This window comes from Amblyraja radiata, chromosome 9, assembly GCF_010909765.2.
Source record: "Amblyraja radiata isolate CabotCenter1 chromosome 9, sAmbRad1.1.pri, whole genome shotgun sequence".
In the NCBI taxonomy this organism is placed as follows: Eukaryota; Metazoa; Chordata; class Chondrichthyes; order Rajiformes; family Rajidae; genus Amblyraja; species Amblyraja radiata.
The window spans coordinates 14,500,646-14,517,155 of record NC_045964.1 but is presented as its reverse complement, the minus strand read 5'-3'; the positions used below and the strand labels follow the sequence as shown (position 1 = coordinate 14,517,155).

The following is a 16,510-nucleotide window of genomic DNA, read 5'->3' as shown; positions in this document are numbered from 1 at the left end:
CAAATCCTTCAATCTGATTCTTTCCTCTCCAAGCATCCATCCTTTATCTCAATCTCATTATAATTTAACATAGCCAAAGCTAACCACAGAGTCTATTATCTCTCAGCCTTGAATTCTGTTTCGAACTCAGCATAAACAGCCATAACTCTTCATCTTTATGTCGCACTCAGAGCTCAGGAATGTGCCATAGAGAAAGAGCAGATGATCTCTAGCCTAAGAAGAGGCCCTATTCAGTAATCCATTCTTCAGCACAAAATCATCAAATACAATTTCCTCCAGCGTTATAATTGCCTCGAAGCAATAAACGCAGGTTCAGATTAGCGTTTCTATGTTTTGATTCATCTATTCCGTGTATGTGTTTCTTTGTACTTTATTTATTTATGAGACATGTGTTTCTGAAAACCTTAAGCTTTTCTCTTGCAAATTACCTAGTTTATATAAAAGTCACTATCCGAGCGGTTCTATTATATACTATTTCCTCAGCTACCTAAACGGAATATGAGGAATTATTTGTAACCTGACGGTATGAACATTCAATTCTTTAATTTGAGGTAACTAACCTAACAATAACCACTCCTTCCCACCCCCCCCCCCCCCCCAACCCCTGCCCCTTCTCTTCCCTGTGCCCTACCTGGATTTGCGCCAATTTCTTCAAATGTTTACACTATCCTGGTTCATGCAAGAATTAAACCATTACCCTAGCCATACTCCACCATATCATTGGTGATGTCAGATTTATTTAATCAATCAAATTTAAATTCCGTGATGATATTTTAACTTTCATCTTTAGATCCTACAGGGTTTTTTCAACGAAATGTTCATTGTGGTCGTGTTTCAAGTTTTAATATTCAAAGACATTTAATTAATTTTAATAATGTTCTACGGCTACCAACTGAAGTATTTCCAATATTTTTATTTCAGTAGCATTTGGTCCACTTTCCTCTGGTAATTTTTGATTTAATTTTGCTGACCTATATTTCTTTACCAATGAATAAGTTTGTGGAAGTCACCAACATTGGTGGTATCGTGGACAATGAAGAAGGTTATCAAGGATTACAACAGGATCTTGATCAACTGGGAAAGTGGGCCATGGAATTTTACTTGGACAGGTTGTTTTTTTTACCTTAATTTTATCCTTGGAATATCATTGCTGAGGTGACCCGTTGTCTTGTCAAAAACATTTAATTGTACTATTGATCCTGTGTTAACCTACATATCTATCTATCATATCATATCTATATACTTTTAAAACTCTGTGTGTGTGTGTTTGTGTGTCAGATTAGATTTTTGGCCTTTGATTCGTTGGTCCGCCAAAACCACACGCAAAAACTCCGAGATTTTTTCCATTTCGCTAGCGATTTCACTTTTACATTCGCATATCCTTTCATTAAATGTCGTTATTTTTATGTACACAATTTTAATAAAATCCTTCACCCCCCCCACCCCACTCACTCATTTTCTTCGCCTCCTGCTGGCCAGCCACCATAACGGCTGCTCTCCTCCAAAAACGCCTACATTTTTCACATTTCGCTAGCGATTTTCGCTGCTGCCGCCCGGCTCTCCACTCCCCACCCCCCTCCCCCCCCCGGCCCGGCTCTGTCACCCTGGCAGAAGGCACAGATCGGCTGGTCCCCCGCTACTTTTCGCCGTCCCCGCGGGCTTGCACTGTCCGAAAATCCCACGCGTCAACGGCCTGTCGGCCCGCAGGCGCATGGATGGCGTACGCAGCGTCTCGACGGCCGTGCGCAGCGTCTCGACGGCCGTATGCAGCGTCTCGAAGGCCTACGCAGCGTCTAGACGGCCGTACGCAGCGTCTCGACGTCGTACGCAGCGCCTTGGCGTCGTATGCCTAGTGCGTGGCGTTGCGCGATGACGTCAGGCCACCCTCCCTTACGACCGCGCGTTGTGGGAACAGACACAACGGGTCTGCACTTGGTCTACTATCTATTAAAACTGTGTGTGTGGGTGTATGTCAGATTAGATTTTCAGATTAGATTTTTGGCCTTTGATTCGTTGGTCCGCCAAAACCACACGCAAAAACTCCGAGATTCTTTCCATTTCGCTAGCGATTTCACTTTTACATTCGCATACCCACTTCTCATTAAATTTCGTTATTTTTCTGAACACAATTTTAATAAAATCCTTCCCCCCCCCCCCCTCCATACTTTTCGCCGCCCCCGTGGGCTTGCACTGTCCGATGACAGACAGCCCTGCTTGCGACTGCGGACATCCAGACCAGACCATCCCACACATTGTGAATGACAGTCCACTGAGACTTTTCCCTGGGTGCATCAACGCCATCCACCCAGTAGCTGATGCTGTCCTGGCCTGGATGTCTACAACTGATCTGCAACTTTAGGCTGTGCATGCCATACGCAAGAAGAAGTTATAAAGGTAATGAAGATTATGCCAGGATATGTCGTTGGGATTGTAGTGGTATACAATTCTGCTGCTGGTGATTATATACAGTCTCCTGGATGTTCAATGTTCAGCTGCCAGATCTTTTTGGAACTTTTCACACAATTGCAAATAAGTGCATTGTTAGAAGTATACTTTTACAAACAATGATTGTTATTCCTTACTATACGGTCATGGAGACATCATCTAGATGTACAGGTATGGATAAGATTGATACCAAATACAACTGCCCTCACTCACTACCTGCTGCAAGTAATGGCAATGAAGGAACTGCAGATGCTGCTTTAAACCGAAGATAAGCACAAAATGCTGGAGAAACTCAGTGGGACAAGCAACATCTCTGGAGAGAAGGAATGGGTGATGTTTTTGGTTGAGACCCTTTTTCAATCTTGTTATGGCCATTGAAATCCCCCATTCTGAATACATTCTGAGTAAATTGTCATTATTTTTTTATTAAAGTGGATTTCAGTGCGGTATAATATTGATTCATCAGCTTATAAATGAGAAGTCTTTTGGATACAATTCTCTGGGGCAGCACATCTATCGTCACTATATAAAATTAAAGTATACTATAGTGATTTTGTATACCTTGGCCGTTTGCTCTTTTTGAAAATCACAAAGAATCAGAAATACAAAGGCAAGATAAGGAAAGAGGATTTTCTTCTACACAGACGGTGGCTTTTTTTTGGAACCAACTGGTCACTATGATGCTAATGTTTTAAAGGTCATCAAGACATTCTGGTACCTTTTGGGGCGGCAATGTGGCGCAGCGGTAGAGTTGCTGCCTTAGAGCACCAGTGACCCAGGCTCGATACTGACTGCGGGTGCTGTCTGTACAGAGTTTGTATGATTTCCCTGTGACCGAATGGGTTTTCTCTTGGTTTTCTCTTGCACTCCAAAGACGTACAGGTTTGTAGGTCATGAAGCGGTACAGTTTTGAAGAACTATGGAGTTATTCCTGGTGTTTAGGCTTAAGGAGTACTTAATTCTCAACCAAATAATCATCTGGTCATGACTAGAAACATAAAATAAGCAAGTTCAGTTTCTTGATAAAGGCAATGAATCATGGGATTTGCCAAAGGTCATTCTGGATTTTTTTTTTAAAGCGAACGCAGCATTGTATTTACTCAAAATCTTAGATCTGAGTTTTCGATTTTGAATCTTATATTGGTTATGGCTGACCCAAATTACGACGATATGACACTGGATGATTTAAAAAAATGGGACAAAAAGACATAATCGCTGCTCTTGCTTACGCTGCATCGTACATGAAGAAGCCCGTGCCATCGACTGCTGGTGAAGAAAAAATGTTAGCCATGCTGATCAATACAAGGAACTCTTGCAATGTGGAGAAAAAATTCTTCCCGATTCCATGAGCGAACTGAAAGATGGGTGGCCTGGAGAATCAAAAGGACTAAATTGCTGGCCTCCCACAACCATCGTCGAGCTGTCAAATCTTGCCAGTTATGATGAGGCTAACCATTTATACAATCACAAGATTATTACAGAAAATTGGAATGTCAAGTAATGATTAAAATTATCCAATGTAATGGGAATCAGAAGAGACATGATTAGTCAGGAAATTCGTGACTATGTTTTGTACTACTCAACTTTACTTACACATGTACATGCAGAACTCATTCAGAAGTCAACAAACATGTACACAGCCCGTGGCTGTGGATTAGTATAGTAAAAGGTGAAAACACCACAAATACTATTCATATTATCTATTGATAGTTATAGAAAACATATATTTTATTTAATTCTCTTTCCCCCCCCCCCCCCTCCTCCATCAAAACAAAAACAATAAAAAATGGTTGTTCACTATCTCGCTCACTCATCGAAGCATAAAGCAATAAAACCCACCAAAATCATCGTCGTTTTGTACAAATGAAGCATAAATATACCTAGTTAAGCCCCTGTCCCACTGTACGAGGTAATTCACGAGTTCTCCCGAGTTTTCCCCTGATTCGAACTCGGAGAATGTTCGTAGCGGGTCTGTAGGAGTTCGTGGATGGCTCGTATGAGTAAAAAGTAACACATTTTTTTCATCACGAGTATTTTTTTACATGGATGAATGCCTTTTATTGTCATTCAAACAGCTTGGATTAAACAAAATTGCATTTTCTACAGTCTTAACAAGACCCACACTTAACGCACTTTACACAGAAATCCATCACAGTGAATCTCCAACACCTCCTCATTGTGATGGAAGGCAAAAGTCTTATCTCTTCCTTTGTTCTTCTCCCGCGGTCCAGCAGTCCAACTGCAACGTCGAGGCGACTCGGGCTCACGATGTTAAAGCCCCCGGCGGGCGATGATAAGTCCCGCAGCTGTTAAGCCGCGCCGGGCGATGTTAGGCCCTGCTCCGAGTCCTTTAACCCCCGCGATTCCAGCGGGGGAAGTCGCCGTTGCGGGAGCTCCGAAAAGCGGTCTCCCACCAGGGACATGCGAGCTCCCAATGTTCCTGTCCACCAGGCCTGCGGCCGGAGCCTCCGAAGTTGGGTTGCAGCCGCGCGCCACCACAGCTCCTCCTGCTTCAAAGACGGCCAGCAAGATGGCGAAGTCCGCAGGCTCCACGACTGGAGCCCTCAAGTTGGTTCCACGATGTTAGGCCCAACGACACGATACCTGACAGGGAAAAGTCGGGTCCCTGCACAGGGAAGAGATTTTAAACTGTTTCACCCACCCCCCACATATACACTGCTAAAAAAAATAATAAAACTAGAATCAAACATACATTTAACGAGACAAAAATTAAAAGACAGACGGACTGTAGTCGAGCCGCTGCCTTTAGTGGCCGCCACACCACACAGTAGCAATGTTACAAAATTTTGAGATTTTAAAAATCAAGTCTGCAATTTATCCCATCAGATAAAGCATAAAAATAAGTTTAATTTGACACCTAATTCACTTTCATATCTCAAGTATTTAAAAAGTTATGGCCATTTTCATACTGGGAAATGAGCATCTTGTTCCCTATTGATTTTCTATGGACATAACAAAAAAGCTGTGATCGTGAACAGTCAAAAGCCCATAACTTTCTTAAATATTAAGAGAACTGAATGAAATTTTCAGTTATCATAGATTGAAGCATTCTGAAACAAATATAAAATAATCTTACTTGGATGACCTGAAATTAAAGCATATAATTAGTTAGTTACCTAATTGTAGCTAATTTCAGACTTCAATTACTAGATCTAAACATCTATCCATTTCTTAATAAATGATTAACATTTTTAAATAGCCTAAATGTCCAAATAATATTCACAAATAATTCACAATAAAACATGATTTTTAAATCTCATTTACATTAATTTATAGGCCAAATGGAAGGAATTTAGTGTTCAATTGCTGTAAATAAATGCCCATTTAAATCAGCTTTCCAGTGGGTCCCTGTGGAACGCGCTGGTTTAGAACGTTCACATTGCGGTAGATTTGTGCCCCAAATGCCCAGAAAAATACTGCGGGATATAATGGGCCCAAAATGAGCTAATTGCAATATTAAACTTTGTATAAAGGGATCTTTAGAAGCCCTTTTTAATGTAAAAATATACAACCTACCTTCTGCTATTTGCTTTATGAGACCCTGCGGTTGCTGGTGTTCGCGGGTTTAGAGGTTGATTTTTAAACTACTATAACTATTTTACGAGGCCTTTAAAACTAATAATAGCTTTTGCGACGGGGTCTTCCAGCGATTTTTCGTTAATAATTAACTAGGCTGAACATCTTCGATTTGAACAGCCTAGAGAAAATCGCGTTTTAAACCCGCCCCCTCTAAACGGCGCCAAAATCGCTCACACCCGCAGCGGCAGATTTTCCACGACGCTTCAGGTACGCTTTGCAACATACCTACACACAGTTCCCGATGTTGGGGGAGTCCAGAACCGGGGTCACATTTTAAGACTAATGGGTGGGCCATTTAGGACTGTGATGGGGAAAAATATTTCCAGCCAGACAGTTGTGAATCTGTGGAATTCTCTGCCACAGAAGGCAATGGAGGCCAATTCACTGGATTTTTTCATCATATTGAATGGCGGTGCTGGCTCGAAGGGCCGAATGGCCTCTTCCTGCACCTACTTTTCTATGTTTCTATGACCAGACAAGAGGTTTGTGGAGTTGGTGTGCTGATTGGCCATTAGATTTATACATTAGCGGAGTCTACATGTAAAGTACTTAATTTACTGGAAATTACTTTGGGAAGGCAATGTCTTAAAATTCTTTATTTTCTATTTTTGAATAAGTTACTGAAAAAATAATGCACAAGGTGTTTACTATGCTTGTAAAACTGGTGTACCAGTTGTAAATTAATGTAATTAATTCACCCATTTCAGTCTGGCACATTGAGTAAATAAAGGTTTTTTTTTGTCTTGCAGTTGAAAAAGATTGGAGGTGGAGGCTTTGGTGAAATCTATGAAGCTGTAGACTTTTTGACCCAGGAAAATGTTGCTCTCAAGGTGGAATCAGCCCAGCAACCAAAACAGGTTCTCAAAATGGAAGTTGCTGTTTTGAAGAAGCTGCAAGGTTAGTTCCAATGTTATTTATTTAGACAGTTCGTTATTTCATTAGGTCAATTTCAGTAGGCTGGAGAACCTGAATAATCTGCTCACCCACTAGCTTGTGCACACTGACAGGCTTGCTGAATTCCCCATTGGCGTTGGCAATCTTTGTGCCACCTATAGATTATTGGTGTGGGGGGCAGGCAATGTAACAAGTATTGATAACATGTAATTGACTGTAACCCTTGGACACAGATTTGTCTTTTTTGATCATGGCTTCATACCCATCCCTATTCTCAATATGCACACTTCTAAGAAACTTTATTGAAGTTTTCCATGCTAGTTGCCAGGCAAAAAAATCAACTCTGCTGGTTGCTTACCCCCCCCTTCTAAAAAGGAACAATATTCTCCATCCATGGCAAAGTCAAAACTTGGCACTGTCCTCCCAACATCTTCCTGACTGTTTTCCTTCTTCCCTTCCCCTAACACCCCCAATTATAAATGTCTGACTAATTCCCACATTTTCTCTCACTCCACAAACCAAGCCAAAGACCCCATATCTTCCTGCTGCCTCACTCAGTCAGAGACATTTGGCAGATAATGGGGAGGGGTATAGAAGTGAAATGTTAGCAGAGAGTGGGTTGAGGCCATTTGCTTTGCACCAGGCAAGAGATCTGGTAATCAATGGCACATTGCGAGACCAGAAGGCAGTTCAGCAATTACTGTGGATCAAGCTACCTTCTAACTTAAAATTTAGCTGCGTATCAGAACAATCCACTACTATCAACTCTTCCTAAGCTCTTGTACTAAGATGATACTTGTGCAATGCAGTTTATTTTGATTGCAATTGATTTGTAATCCATTTCCTATTTGGTTGTTGGGCAACGCAATCATAATTAATTTCTATTATCTAGCATCTTTGACTTCAACCATGTAAACTATTTCCAGATCAATTTGTTATAATGGTCTTTGAATGAATCATAGAATCATTAAAAAAAATTACAGCCCTGGAGAATGTCATGGAATTTTTTATTCTCTCCTGATATGAAAAAAAAGGACTATTTGGATTGATCCTGCTTTCCAGCTCTTGGGTCAGAGCTTTGAATACTTTTTGTGCTTTTTGTTAATTATCAGACTTGCTGCCTTTGGGACCCCTTCTGCATCCTGAGTTGTCAACTAGGTGGAAGTGTCTTTGGAAATTGGAGCCAGTTCTTGTCCTGTAAGGAATGGATTTTCGTAGGTTGGAATGATCAGACTTAATAAAATCTAATGGTCACCTCAGTATCCAGACATCTTGGTTGTCTTCATATGTAGCTGCATTCTAAGTGATGACTTGGAATCAGCTGGATTTGGAGTTTTAGTGATGCTGTTAACCGAATCTTAGACTTTGGATCCTCTTTCTGATAAAAAGGGTCGGGTATAGAATTCTTAAGGTGTAAACATTGGTAAAGCTCAGCATGCTGCAATTTGGATCTATTATATTGTCTTAAGCATGCAAAATACAAAAGTCATCTTTCTGTGGTGGCTTTTTGTACAGTGCAGGCTGTATCCTTGATAGAATCTGATGATAGTGGTGTAAAATATCAGTGGAAGGTAATAATATGTCGCTTTTCCAAAGGGCAATATGAAAGAGTATACATCAGGCCTGCTTATAATTGTCTGCACCAAGTGATCAAACAAGGCTAATATTATCTGTTTCTAAGCCGTTGAATTTGGTTCAGAGTAGAGGAGTGAAAATTTGTTTTCTGTTTTTAAATTTTTTAATATTCTGTTTACATTTTTTATTCAGCAGGATTGAGACTACCTATGAAATAAATAACATGTTTAATTTTTCCTCTATGGGAGAGAGAAATTCTGTGAAAATATTTCCAGTCCACTATCGAAATACTGGTTTAATGACAAGAATCTATATGCTAGAGATTTTGAATGACCTAATGCTATGCTGTAGGTTTAGTGTAATAATGTGTAAAATATTTGGATCATAAGACCACTGTTTTAATTAGAAGTGTGATTTAAACTTTGTTTAAGACTAAATGGTTGTGCTAATTCAACTTCATCAGTCAATATTCATTACAGTGAATTGCTATTTAATGATTCAAATTATTTTGCATGCATTGCATTGATTGAAGATGCAATGTCTCAGTCAAAAATGGCCTATGTTATTTTGAGTCTGATTCCCAGCTCTGGTTTCCTCAGCCAGAGGAGTCATCCTCCCTTATCTATCCTATCGAGTCCTCTGAAGAATGTTGTAGTATTTCATTGGTCATCTATTGTTTGACCTCTGGTGAACGGTAAACTAGTCTGCCAATCTCTTCATGGTGCACACTCACCCCCCCCCCCCCCCCCCTCCCCAGCAACCAGGCAGGTGAATATTCTCAGCATTCTTTTTATGTCAGGTTTTCTTTAGACTTTAAAGAAAATCAAAATTCTTATAATAATCCAGGTGTGATTTAACCAAGGCACTATATAGTTGATGCAAGTCACCTTATTTCAAAATTTAAAGCTCATTGCAATAAAGGTCAACATGTTGTTTTCTTGTTGAAATGCCTGTTGTATCAGGTTGTTAGCCTTCAAGACTAACCAGGTCACCTTCATCTGCTATATTTCTCTCACTATTTAAAAAGCATGTTACTTTTCTGCAATCTAATTTTTCCAAATTATAAGAATGAAAATGTTGCTATTAGTGAAGTGAATTATTAACTAAACAGTTTTGTGGAGCAGAATTCATTCAGATAATGGCATTAGACCATTTTAGGCACAGTCTTTATTTAGCGCATCAAAAAATTGAGTAAGCGATTGCTTTGTACATATTGCAGATATTGGAGAAACAAAATTTCTGGAAGCACTTAGCAAGTCAGGCATTATCTGTGGAAAGAGACAGTCACTGTTTCAGGTCAAAGATTTTTTATTGGATTGCAGGCGGCTGAGGGAAAGCTCATTTAAATAAATGTAATTATGAGGGCCATAGATAGGTTAAATAATGAAACCTCTTAGTTTATTAGAACCATAAAAATAGGTGCAGGAGTAGGCCATTCGGCCCTTCGAGCCAGCACCGCCATTCAATATGATCATGGCTGATCCTCTAAAATCATTACCCCGTTCCTGCTTTTTCCCCCATATCCCTTGATTCCTTTAGCCTAAATCTAACTCTCTCTTGCAAAAAAATCCAGTGAGTTGGCCTCCACTGCCTTCTGTAGCATAGAATTCCACAGATTCACAAGAGAAGGCAGGAATGGGGTACTGATTGGGGATGATCAGCCATGATCACATTGATTGGCGGTAATGGCTCGAAGGGCCGAATGGCCTACTCCTGCACCTATTGTCTATTGCCCTTCCCAGGGCCAAAACTCCCGCAGCATCGGGAAATCTCTACGCATCTACCAGCTAAATGTGGAAGGAATGTCCAGGGCAATGAATGCATACATCTCAAGACCTGCTGAGGACCTTAATGCTGATGTCCTCCATTTAATTGGTAGAAACTCTTAAAAATTAAGTAATCATTCTTCTGAATTTAAAATTGTAGCCACATTGAATACTCATGTACAAAACAAAATCTATCTTTTGTGTATATATTGCATCTTATGGAAATGCTTTATAATTTTAATTGAATTAGTTTTCTTTTTCAGGTTAAGGTAACATATTTCAGATGAAGCTAATTGAAATAGTTTATTAATGTCTATTAATATTTCATTAGTTGCTTAAGGTTACCGCAGCATCTAGGTCAACTGGCAATGTTGCCAAAGTATCGGCAGATGGCATTTAACTCAAAAGTGCAAAGTGATGCATATTGAGAAGTTAAAGAAGAGCAGGAGCCCTGAAGAGTGTTGTAGAACAGTGATCTCTGGGTGCAAGTACATAGTTCCCTGAAAGTGGTGGCACAATTAGACTGGGTTTTGAAGAAGGCAAATGGCATGCTTGCTTTCAACAGTCAGGCCATTGAGTACAAGAGTTGGATCGTCATGTTACAGGTGTTCACGCTGTTGGTGAGACCACACATGTCGTATTGTGTGTAGTTCTGGTTGCCATGCTATCAGCAAGGATGTGATGAAGTGCAAAATACATTTGCAAGGTTGGAATAGAAGGTTTTGAGTTTTAAGGAGAGATTGGATGAGCTGGGACTGTTTTCCCTGGAGCGAAGGAGGCGGAGGGGTGGCAAAGGACCTTGGTCATCTAAAATGAGGGGCACAGAGAAGGTGGTTGATAAACCTTCTTCCCAGGGCAGGAAATTGAAAACTAGACGGCATAGGTTTATGGTGAGAGTGGAAAGATTTGAAGGGGAGCTGTGTTTTATACACAGGGTAGTGGGTATATGAAAAAAGCTGCCAGAGGAAGTGATAGGGGCAGGAATAATTAAAGCATTTAAAAGACATTTGGACAGGTACATGAGAAGTAAAGGTTTTGAGAGATATGTGCCAATTGCAGGCAATTAGGACAACCGCTAATGGGCATCTTGCTCAGCATGGACAAGTTGGACCAAAGGGCTTGTTTTCTGTGAAAATCCTGGCGGGCTGCCGTGAATAAAGACTGACCTGGCAGTCACCATGAACATTTTTATTTATTTTTCCTTCAATTTTCAATTATACATAGCACAATTAGAACTTGGAAACAAATAAAACAGAATCTAAAATTAAGAAATGTATCTCTTTTATCGCCAATAGTCAATAATCCGTCGTTTAAACCTACTATAGATAAATCATTTACACAATGGGAAAGAATAGGAATCAAAACGCTCGGAGACTTGTATGAATTTGGAAAATTATTATCATTTCAACTATTACAACTGAAATATAATTTGAGAAATAATCAATATTTTAAATATCTTCAAATGTGTGACTATCTGAAAAAAATACACAAAAGACTATCATAACATGCCTCCAGACTTACTGGACGAAGCAATGAAGACAAAGGCCGAATCAGCAAACCTAATATCATACTTATATAACACTATTTTAAATATAGAAATACCTACAACTGACGGTATTAGAAGAGACTGGGAACAAGAACTAGCTATAAAAATTTCAAAAGAGAGCTGGGATAAACACTTATTATATGTGCATAAATGCTCGATCAACGTAAGACATACTCTAATTCAATTCAAAACATTACCATGAACATTCTAGCAAGCTGCCGAGAAGAAGGACAGAGCTGGCGGCCACCACTATCATGAACACTTTGAAAGGGTTTGATAGGTTAGATGCAGGGAGGATATTATTCCTGGCTGAGGTGGTGGTTTTGAACAGGATGATTGTATAGGGTATTGACAAAAGGTTATTTCAATTATGATCCTTGCACTTCATGCATAAATCTTCCATTCTTGCTGTTGTCACTTTATAATCCATTGGTTATAAATGATAATTTCCTGCATGATCATACTGTTTAATCATCTGTAGAGTGAACAATGAAAATACTAAATGAATGCTGTTGGATAGATTGTGTAAGGGGCTCTTCAATGGATGCATTTCCCCCCCAGATTTTACACACATTTTTATGTGGAACTATTAATGATTTTTTTTTTCTCCTTTTTGCACTAGGGAAGGATCATGTTTGTAGATTTATTGGCTGTGGAAGAAATGACCAATTTAATTATGTTGTAATGCAGCTGCAGGTGAGTGCTATTAGTAAGTTTTTCACCTTATTCTCGAAATACCTAATTCATAATATAATTAAGGTCGTATGACAAAGAATCGTTCATTTTGATTGATTTCTTGCTCACACAAAGGGTCAGTCTCCTTTGGGAATGATTCCATCACAAGTAAGAATGCTGTTTATGAGGCTGTTTTACATCACACCAGCCTTTTTATTAAATTAAATTGTTTGTTGATTTTCCGGCTCATAATATCAGTACAACAATAATGAATTTCTACTTAGTGATACAGTGTGGAAACAGGCCCTTCGGCCCAACTTGCCCACACCGGCCAACAATGTCCCATCTACACTAGTCCCACTTGCCTGTGCTTGGTCCATATCCCTGCAAACCTGTCCTGTTCATGTACCTGTTTCTTAAATGATGGGATAGTCCCAGCCTCTGCTTCCTCTTCTGGCAGCTTGTTCCATACACCCACCACCCTTTGTGTAAAAAAGTTACCCCTCAGATTCCTATTAAATCTTTTCTCTTTACCTTGAACCTATGTCCTCTGGTCCTCGATTCCCCTACTCTGAGCAAGAGATCCTGTGCATCTACCTGATCTATTCTCTCATGATTTTGTACACCTCTATAAGATTCCCCCTCATCGCCAAGGAATAGAGACCCAGCCGACTCAATCTCAAAATGACGTAGAACTACTTTTTAGAAGTAGGACTTGGCTTATTGTCCTTAGTCATCCCATTATTCACTAACTAATATGTTGCATAGCTCCATATATTCACCTTTCCTCCATATTCCCTACACACGTGGTTAATAACAATTTTAAGACATAAAACTTATCCAGTGACCTGCCTTTAAGTTTCATTTTTGGAAGGATATTCGAAATCTGTTTCCTCAGCAGTCTTGAAAAGCCTGGCCCTAATTTGTCACTCAAACCACCTAACCTAAGATAATTATTTCTCTTACTCATGAATTTCAATAAGGTATTGAAAACTTTTAAACTAAAATTAACCCATAACTTCCCAAATTCCCAAATTACAACTGTTATTATGTAATTCCAACAAATAATTTAACAAATTGTTATGTTGACTTTGACTACCTCCAATGCAAATGTATCCTCCCTCAGGTCTGGATCTTCTCTAAATACTGAAGGTGTAGTTTTACCAGGTGTGTTTAGCAAAGGCATAACTTTGACCTCCTCCTGCTTAGCTCACTGATTAGAAAGAGGAGCAATCAATCAACAAACTGATTACCGTTTGTATGTGTCAATGACTTTTTAATGATGTATATGTTGGAAGCTAAGATTTGTTTCAATCTCTAGTGCCTTTTGTTTTTCATCATTTGGAAGCTGCTGTTTTTCTTTTAGATATAAAATGAATGGCTTTGGATTTGACTAACATGAATTCCATTTGCTGCAGTATGCCAGTGGTGACATCCTAAGTTAACATCCCACCTTTGTTAACTACATAAAGTTGTGATCCATTTCTCTATCTTCTCAATTGCACTTATCCTGACTTTGACCAAGAGGAAAAACCTAATCAAATGACAAGCAGTCTTTTTTGCCAACCCATTAATTTCTATTTGGAGTAACCCACATGTTTTGACATCTTTGGTGTTTAATGTTTCATCCCCCATCATTTAGCTGTCGGTTTTGCTGTCACAGTAGGCATGGCAAAATGCATTGAACTCATTGAATAGACTTGAGTGTACAGAGTACATTCAGTGGAATACATTTGTGCCATCAATTTCTGTGAACTAATTTTCTTCGAGCTTTGGAGTTAACCCTTAAATGCAGATCAAGTGGGAGGAGAGAAGTGTCAGAGGGAAGAAAACAGTTGAAAAGGAGAGGCAAAGCACAGGCAGACTTTACTCAGAGCTGCTGTGGATTTGGAAGCAACAGCAACAAAGATAAGCAGGAGAAAACACTGATTGGCTCTAGCCCAAGTAGAAGGAAAGTTAGAAGTGAGTCAGAGGGGGGAAAACAGTTGAAAACTGAGGAATTTGGTTTGTAAATTGGTAAATTAGGCAATTTATCAGTCAATATAAGCAAGACGGCTCTTAGGGAGCGGCAGTGAGTGAGCGCTTGTGAGGGAAGTGCCCTGTGAGTAAAGTGTGAGTCTTTGGCTCAAGAGTCTTCGGCGAGGAGTCTACGCAAAACGCTGGAGAGGGAGAGACGAAAGAAGGAGATGTCAGGCAAGCTGATTCAGTGTGATGCTTGCAGTATGTGGGAGGTCAAGGACACTGCTGGTGCTTCTGGCTGCTACAAATGTGAGAAGTGCATCCAGGTACAGCTCCTGAAGGACCGTGTTGGAGAACTGGAGAAGCAAGTGGATGACCTCTGGTTCGTCCGAGAAACTGAGTCGTTCCTCGACAAGTCCTACAGTAAGATTGTTACACCTAAGGTACTGGAAGAGAGAAGGTGGGTGACGGTGAGAAAGGGAGGGAAGCATGGAATGCAAACGTCCCCGGGTGTTGTACCTCTTGTGAACAGGTTCACCCACTTAGAAGCTGTCGGGACAGAAGACGTTATTACACCGAGCAGCGGACTGGCTTGCGAAGCAAAAGGGGCTGTTGAGCCAAAACCAAATAGGCCAACGTCAGGCAACGCCATTGTAGTGGGAGACTCCATTGTGAGAGGTACGGACAGGGGTTTCTGTGGCAACAGACGGGATTCGAGGATGGTGTGCTGCCTTCCTGGTGCCAGGATTCAGGATGTCACGGACAGAGTGCAGAAAATCCTCAAGGGCGAAGGTGAACAACCGGAAGTGGTAGTGCATGTCGGCACAAACGATGTCGGAAAGAAGGGGATGAATATTCTGCAGCGTGACTTTAGAGAGCTCGGAAAAATGCTGAAAAGCAGGACCTCCACGGTTGTTATCTCCGGTTTGCTTCCAGTTCCTCGTGCTGGAGAGAGCAGTAACAGGGAGATACGGGACCTGAATGTGTGGCTGAGGAACTGGTGCACGGGGCAGGGATTTAGATTCTTAGATCACAGGGATCTGTTTTGGAGTAAGGGGGAACTGTACAAAAGGGACGGATTGCATCTTAACAGGTGGGGGACCAGCATTCTGGCAGGCAGGTTTGCCACTGCTACACGTGTGTTTTTAAACTGAATAAGGGGGGTGGGGTGTCAAATGGGATAGTCGAGGATGGAGTTAAAGGGAAAGGGTTTCTTAAATGTGTGAGCGGAGAGACAGAGGGGTGTAAAATGAGGGTAGAAGCAATAGGTAGCAAGGTGAAAAGTAAAAGTGGCAGGCAGACAAAACCAGGGCAAAAATCAAAAAGGGCCACTTTTCAACATAATTGTATAAGGGGCAAGAGTGTTGTAAAAACAAGCCTGAAGGCGTTGTGTCTCAATGCAAGGAGCATTCGTAATAAGGTGGATGAGTTGAACGTGCAGATAGCTATTAATGACTATGATATAGTTGGGATCACGGAGACATGGCTCCAGGGTGACCAAGGCTGGGAGCTGAACATCCAGGGATATTCAATATTCAGGAGGGATAGACAGAAAGGAAAAGGAGGTGGGGTAGCGTTGCTGGTTAGAGAGGAGATTAACGCAATAGAAAGGGAGGACATTAGCTTGGAGGATGTGGAATCTATATGGGTAGAGCTGCGAAACACTAAGGGGCAAAAAATCGCTAGTGGGAGTTGTGTACAGGCCACCTAACAGTAGTAGTGGAGTTGGGGATGGCATCAAACAGGAAATTAGAAATGCGTGCAACAAAGGTAAAACAGTTATAATGGGTGACTTCAATCTACATATAGATTGGGTGAATCAAATTGGTAAGGGTGCTGAGGAAGAGGATTTCTTGGAATGTATGCGGGATAGTTTTCTAAACCAAAATGTAGAGGAACCAACGAGAGAGCAGGCTATTCTAGACTGGGTATTGAGTAATGAGGAAGGGTTAGTTAGCAGTCTTGTTGTGCGTGGCCCCTTGGGCAAGAGTGACCATAATATGGTTGAGTTCTTCATTAGGATGGAGAGTGACATTGTTAATTCAGAAAC

General features: G+C 40.6%; 1 protein-coding gene across 4 annotated transcripts in view; it reads left to right on the top strand.

Moving 5' to 3' along the window:
- The window catches only part of ttbk2 (tau tubulin kinase 2), a 202,463-nt gene that overhangs the window by 86,189 nt on the left and 99,764 nt on the right, over window positions 1-16,510 (top strand). For all 4 annotated transcript variants that reach the window (XM_033026748.1, XM_033026749.1, XM_033026746.1 and 1 more), the window contains exons 3-4: window positions 6,795-6,942; window positions 12,449-12,522. In XM_033026748.1, the coding sequence (XP_032882639.1) occupies window positions 6,795-6,942; window positions 12,449-12,522 (222 nt within the window). The remainder of the gene's footprint in view (window positions 1-6,794; window positions 6,943-12,448; window positions 12,523-16,510) is intronic.